The 7,119-nt window shown below is 38.7% G+C and overlaps 2 protein-coding genes across 2 annotated transcripts; one reads left to right on the forward strand and one right to left on the reverse strand.

The window, feature by feature from the left end:
• Positions 1-504: 504 nt before the first annotated feature.
• LOC308434937 (vacuolar ATPase assembly integral membrane protein Vma21-like) lies at positions 505-1,607 on the forward strand (the record flags this gene model as incomplete). The annotated part of the gene is made up of 2 exons (XM_080935384.1): positions 505-543; positions 1,275-1,607. The coding sequence occupies 2 exons, from the start codon at positions 505-507 to the stop codon at positions 1,605-1,607; spliced, it is 372 nt and encodes a 123-aa protein (XP_080791510.1).
• A 4,481-nt stretch (positions 1,608-6,088) lies between these two features.
• Positions 6,089-6,603, reverse strand: LOC308435090 (protein FAM136A-like; the record flags this gene model as incomplete). The annotated part of the gene is made up of 1 exon (XM_080935659.1): positions 6,089-6,603. One exon carries the CDS (start codon positions 6,601-6,603, stop codon positions 6,187-6,189), a length of 417 nt encoding a protein of 138 aa, XP_080791785.1. The 3' UTR covers positions 6,089-6,186.
• Positions 6,604-7,119: the final 516 nt, after the last annotated feature.

Below are 7,119 nucleotides of genomic sequence, written 5' to 3' on the forward strand. Positions count from 1 at the left end.
AAACACATGGAGTCATAAAAAACAAAACAAAAAAACTGACAGCAGGTTTGATTGGGCCAATAAACTAAAGTTTGCAGACGGCTGCTCTGCGCTGGTAATTCCCAAGCCCACTGCAGATTAGAATCACCTGGAGATTCCTTTAACCCTCCTACGCCTGGTTTACAGTAAACAAAGACACAGAATGGTGTCTGGCCATGGGAACCAGGTGGCTCCATGTTTTAAAACGCAGATGACTTATTTCAAACTCTGGAAACCGTCAGCCTGGGCTAAAGGAGCCGCTGAAGGGATTGGTGAGTTTAATAGATTAACAGCTCACGTATTTGGATTGTAAGGGGAACAGTCTGAAATGGTGGGAAGATAGGAAAGTATGTTCACTGGGTATAGTGCTCCGTAAGAGAGCAGGCTGTGAATTGTATATTATGGTCCCATATTTGCACATAGATATAGATTTATCAGTAACAGTAACTGGGGGAGAAACGGCTACCAATTTGAGAGTGAGGGAGAATGCGGAAGAGGTTATCAGGGTCTTGTGAGGGGCTAGAGGTAGGAAAGACAAGGGATAAAGTAATGAATTATATTTTAATTAAAATGTATGAAATTTTTAAAACGAACATTGTTAGAAAAAAAATAGAAATAGGAAGAGAAAGGTTTAGAAAGCAATAATAAGAGTAAACTGTACTTCAAAGTGGTAAAGTTTATTTTCATCTTGCAAAGAAACTTTTTTCTCCCAGTGTTACATATTAGGTCAGCGCCCCTGCACATGAAGCACTCTAACACTGAGCCATACCCTCAGACCTAGGTGTCTAGAGACGGGATCTTAGGGTTTGGGTCAGACTGGCCTTGAACTCACTAACTAGTCCTGTCTGACCTCCGACTGAACGTCCTCTGCCTCCCAAAGAGCTGAGCTGCAGCATGTCTGGCCCATTTACCCACATGTCTCTTTAAAAGTATTTATTCACAAGAAAACAAATGGTTCTATAAACATTCAAAAAAAATTAGAAGGAGCAAGAGAGAAATGACAAGCTGATGTTAATCTGTGAAAAAAATATCCAACAGTCAAAATGTTTTTAGAAAAAAGAAGACTCCAAAGAAAACACACTATAAAGTCACAGTCGTTGAAATAATACATCCAACATGGTGGTGCATGTTTATAATCCCAGCTCTCAGGAGGCTGAGGCAGGAAGATTGTTCAAGATGAAAGCTGTCGTCTTCCGGCGCGACCGGTCTACTACCGTCCCCCTGCTAGCAGCCGCTGAGCCCCGCTAACTACCTAGCACCCGCTGCTGCCCTCCGGGCCACGCCGTGGAGGTCTTGATAAAGCAGAGCTCAACGCACTGCAGCCTCCAGAGTTCAGAAAAGAAAACTCTTTAGCTGCAACCCTGAAGACACTCCTGTTCTTCACAACTTTAATGATCACAGTTCCTATCGGGCTGTATTTTACAACCAAATCTTACATATTTGAAGGTGCCCTTGGAATGTCCAGTAGAGACAGCTATTTTTATGCTGCAATTGTTGCTGTTGTTGCTGGTCATGTGGTTCTGGCACTGTTTGTCTATGTGGCCTGGAATGAAGGCTCACGACAGTGGCGTGAAGGCAAACAGGATTAAAGTGAACATCATCTTTTGATAGCATGAAATTTATTCTTTGAATATGTTAAATAATTCTGGGGAATTGATAATAAATACATTTGTTTGAATAAAGTTAAAAGAACATGTTAAAATCAGTCCTAAAGAGTCAGTCGCATTTGGCTAAATTTTGACCCACCCAATAATATGGTTGCTTTGAACTTTGAATCTCCATTTGCAAATGAAAATTTGGAAACATTGGAAAGGTACAGATGTATATGTTAAATGACTTAACTCTTATTCTAGGAAGAATTTACCTATCTTACAGTAACAAAAAAATGATAGTGATTTGGCTTATACTTGCTTTTCAATTTTATTTTTTGGGTATATTAAGAAATACTTAGTGAAGCAAATCTAATTTTTTTCTTTCTTTTTTTTTTTTTTTTTTTTAGTGAAGGACTTGGCTGGAAAAATACCAGGTCCTTGGTTTTCAGATCCTACTTTTCTTAAAAGTTACTTACATTGTAGTCATTTTTGTTAATATGACTTTTTAGTCAGTGAAGAAAGGTTGCTCTCACATTCCATTGTTTTATGGGGAAAGTCACTGAAATCACACTACTCGTGCAAAAGGACAGAGAACTAGGCTGACTGCCAGCATTATGAATAGCACACTAAAATCATGTCCTCAGTTTGCTTTGAAATTAGGTTTCAGTTGCAAAGTTTTATCGAAATCCTGCTTAATGTGTTGACCTAGTTTAAAATAGATACTCTGTGATACATTTTAACATGCCAAAATGTTCAGCATTCACACATTAAGAACATACAATGTTGAATCATCACAATTCTTATGAAGATATTTTTGTCTGTTAATCTTCTTTTATGATAACTAAATTACATCCTGAGCATAAGCTACATCCTAAAATAATACTTAAAGTCTTTTTTGATGAGAACAACCCTGCCTCGGGGAAAAAAGCCCGGTTTCCTTGGCACCTTCAGTCTATGGTCAGACAAACCACTTGGTACTGTGTATGTCTATAAGAACACTGTCCCCCAAATATTATTATTATTTCTGATTAAACAGCAGAATATATTTTGGAAAATACATATACAAGTAATGTTACTACCTACAGATTATCAGTAGTTTACTTCACAACCCCTGTACAGCTTTGAAGGATGTCTCTTAATGCTGGTTACATAGACACTAAAACCTTGTTTTAAATTCTGATCTTGTTACCTTCGCCAAAGAGCTGTTTGCAGTTTTTCAGATGTGTGATAATTGCCTATTGTCTTACAAAGCATATTCTACCTTTATTATTTTTAAATTCCCATTTTAATGACTTTACCATAAAGAAATACAAAATTTTGTGGTGATAACCTAGTTTAAATACTATATAATATGCATTTCTCAAAATATTACATGACACCCCATAATCATGTATCCTATTTGTCTTTATCAATTGAATTGAATTGAATTGTAAAAATGAAGAAAGTTCAAATACCTGTTGCTGGTAATCCTAATATAATGAAAGGCCCCTGCTTAAATATCTGCTATTATCGATTTGTTGGTCCACTGTATTTTCATGCTGTGGAACTAGACTAGAGAAATAGGTGCTTAGACTTAAAAATATGTACTTGTGCTATATTATTGTTGCAAAAACCAAGATTAATGTAATTATTAAAAGATTGTTCTTAATCCTTAAATTTAATGGTTGTGTGTAGTTTACATGTATTTAAAAATGAGCATTCTAACTATGAGAGTATTTTGTGAAGACAGCAGTTTTGGTATTATGATGTTTGAGTCTTAGACATTGTGTGCTAGATTTCTACATGGTTCCCTTATTAGGTGACCTATTGTATTTAGAATTGTCCACTCAGCTGCTTTTTATGTAATGCCAAGGCTTTTTTTCTCTTGTACTTTAGGAATATTGTACTATTTGTAAAATATACTGTTGGATTATTTTGTTTTATTTCAAACATTTGCTAACTAATGGTACAGGTCTTTTTAAAAAGTATTTTAACCAGGGATACATGTAAACACGTGATTTTCACGTGGGAATAAAGTACAATGTGTTTGAACATTAAAAAAATTCACATTGGTGTTTAGAATTATTATCAAATTTGTTTTAAAGTAGTTAATCTGGGATTTTGACTGTTCACATGTGAGTTTCCTTCTGTTAGTTAACATTTCTCAAGGTTTTTAACTAGTTTCCTCTTTCACAAAATACATACTTCATGATGTGTTAGAAGAAAAGCTATAGTTAAACTGTGAAGTGTTTTCCAGCAGGAATATGTTCACTGATGTTGAAATCTGATTGCAATGGTAATCTCATTTAGGGAGTATAACTTGAAGTGTCAGTGCAAGCTACTGATTTAACTCTGTTCGCTGTAATAGCACCTCCCCCACCTGATTTGCCTAGAAAATAATCCTTTCTCTCAGTGCTAAAAAAGGAAATCTACTGTAGGATACATCTAGTATCCCTACTCTTCAAATGGATGCCATTTCACAGGTTAGGGTAGCATCCTGGTTTGTAATGATAGTAAAGAATTTTAAACCTGCTATTCAAAATAACTGGGTATTTCATGGGAATCTAACAGTAATTATAATAACTTGAAAGTTTACTTTAGAAAAGTCGTACTGAACCAGCTGTGGTGGAATATGCCTGCATTTCCAGTATTAGGAAGCAGATGCAGGAGGATTAGGAGTACAAGGCCACCCTGGGGCTTCATGAGACCCTGCCTCAAAAGAACAGCAGCAACAGAATCTACACAAACAATTTGGCTTTATAAAAAAAAGCAACCAATGGGCTTGGGTTTATCTTCATATAAATCTTACGTAGATACGACATTCAAATGGGTAAGTAAAAGCACACAAGCAAGATGTACCCAAGGGAGGCCGATGCTGGAGGTTCGTGAAAGAAAGGGTTGAGATCCTGTTTTATGTATATCCACTGTATCTCCAGACAATTTTGTATTTACTGTGTAAGCACAGTAAATCTGTATACAAAGGGTTCGATAATGGCACAGCATTTGTCCGTTGTTTTCAGTTAATACCAGGTTTCTTTACTATGTTATTCATTAGTGAAATCCACAACTATTCACATTTTGATCCTAAATTTTAAGGTTATTTTCACCAGACATGTGCTGAAATATTCTCTAATAGCTTGACAAAACTTTTTTCCTAGGGGGATGGATTTACCTTAAACATAAAGTACTTCCAGAGATACTGGGAATCTACCTATCAGTGTATAACCTGTGAATTTAACTCTTTATTCCTTTACAAAAGTCCAGACTCTTTCCTGCTGGTCACACTTAAACCTGTGTTGCTGTCTATGTGTGCTTGAAGTATTTGTCCTTTCAAAGCTGTTCTGTAACTCATATTGTCGGTTTTACAATCTAGTCTTCCTTCCACGTTCGGTGAAATCTCAATGAACAGGAATAATAGCAGTAGCTAACAACATCTGCACAGCACCTTACAGTTTGCAAAGATCATTCACATATTCTTGTCTTTTTTTTTTTTTTTTTTTGGGAGACAATGAAACTTTATTTAAAAACCAAACCACTTGGAAAATATATTGCAGGCTTGACACAGCAAACAGACAGATGTATCACTGTTTCAAGTAATTAATTGGTATAAATACAACATAGTACTTATCCAAAAGATAAGGTGCCATGTTGGGCCAGCAACACTGCACTGCAAAACCCCAGTTAAAAATGGCATTTGGTAAGAAGGTGTGTAGTAGTCCTAGATTTTCTTGGCCTAAGTTGCTTACTTTTAGGCCTTCTTGTTGCTACAAGGCTCTGCAAACTCAGAGCTGATTAATACTGGGTTTAGAGTTTTATTTTGTGAACCCAACACTTATCAACAACTCCTATTTTCTGTTTATTCTCAGTGACTGGCATGTGAGTGACGACCAACCCCTCCCCCACTCTTGCTTCTCATGGGGATGTGTCACTTTGCTGCACAAGTCAGCAAAGAAAGCTGTTTCCCACGTACACTGTGACACTGTCTGGCTTCTTCAGGGGCTCCTAGAATAACAGAATTTGAAGACATGGACATTCCCATCTTGATGGCCAGAAAATACTAGGAACTTTTAGAAGTTATTTAAACCACTCTCCCTCCTGTATCTTAAATCTACTGTGTGCCTTGTATTTAAGACAAAACTAAGCAGAGACAGATTTGGAAAGGAGGCCCTTTCACAGCATATACAAGGTGGTGATTCTTGTGGTAAACAGGACCTGCCAAGCTTCTCTGAGGAGACCCACCTCTCCTCAGATTTTACCAGCAGGTTTCAAGGAGCCACCAGCCTAGCTGTCTGTAGTAAGAATCTCGGCCCTGGGTACAAGGTTGATCTCTACTACAGAACAAACACCTGCACATAAATATTTAGGATCTAGACTTCTCTTCTGAGCTATCTGCAGTCCAAATCTTAGCACCAGATTCTTTCCACTTCACCTTCTAAGATCTAGATGTAAAGGAACCAGTGTCCAGCAGTGAGCAGCATTTGCCTGCAATTTGCTGTGTGCTAAGTTTTCCTCATTTGTAAACATTGCTTAACAAATTAACTTCCACTCTTCCTTTTAAATAGCCTGCCCTCAGCCCCAAAGGTCACTGGCAAACGATTTATTTCCCGATGGATGACAGAGACTCCTTCATCTTCTTGGTCATTGTTGGGATGAGGTGCGTGTGGTCATCCACACACTTGGCCACGCAGCTGTCCAGCTGTTTCTTCACCTGAAGCTCCTTAGTTCCTGCATCCATTGAGTCTTTGGCTTTGTCACTGCAATGCGTGGTGCACCGGGCCAGTCGGTCCTGGAACCTTTCCAGCTCGCTGGTGACCAGGGCCTGGGCTTGAGCCAGAGGCGCGTGGCAGCGCTCGATGCATTGGTGCACCTGCTGCATAGATGCTTGGTTGTCTTCGCAGCAGTTGGCACTGCACCGGAACATGAGGCCCTGCATCTTCCGGATGTTCTCTGTCTCCACACTTTTCACCATGGTGTCCGCAGCCTCCTGCACTCCAAGTTGCTGCACCTCCACCATGGCGACCCTGAACTGCCCCGCCCACATATTCTTTTCTGAGTGAGCATGTTACAAAGATGTCCCTTGATGTCAATGCTAAGTATTAGAATTTTTAGTCACAGTGCCACTGGCCTTGCTGAGGCACTGATTAGCACACTGATGGGGGCTGGGGGGTTGGGGTGGGGTGGGAGCGCCACTGTGCTGTCTGTAAAGCTTGTGTCATCACAATGGTGATGCTTTTCTAGTCTTTACCTGAATGGGTTTTGTATTTAGTATATTATAGCCTGTGATTTACCATTTGCTGTCATTAAAAAAAGGTGTCTGTAGTGCTACTGTGCTTTGTTCTCATTCAGTGGATATTGTTATATTAACCTGTGGTTTTTAAAAAGCGAAAATCTTTGTGAGCTTGTTTCTGCTTTAAAAAAAAAATGTCTGCCTTCTCGAATGTCACTCAGAAAACATCTGCATCCTAATGTCCTCTTTCCTGAGTGCATCAGACACACTGGATTAATACCCCAACTCCAAAGACAGTCACAT

Source organism: Micromys minutus (assembly GCF_963924665.1).
Source record: "Micromys minutus genome assembly, chromosome: 22".
In the NCBI taxonomy this organism is placed as follows: domain Eukaryota; kingdom Metazoa; phylum Chordata; class Mammalia; order Rodentia; family Muridae; genus Micromys; species Micromys minutus.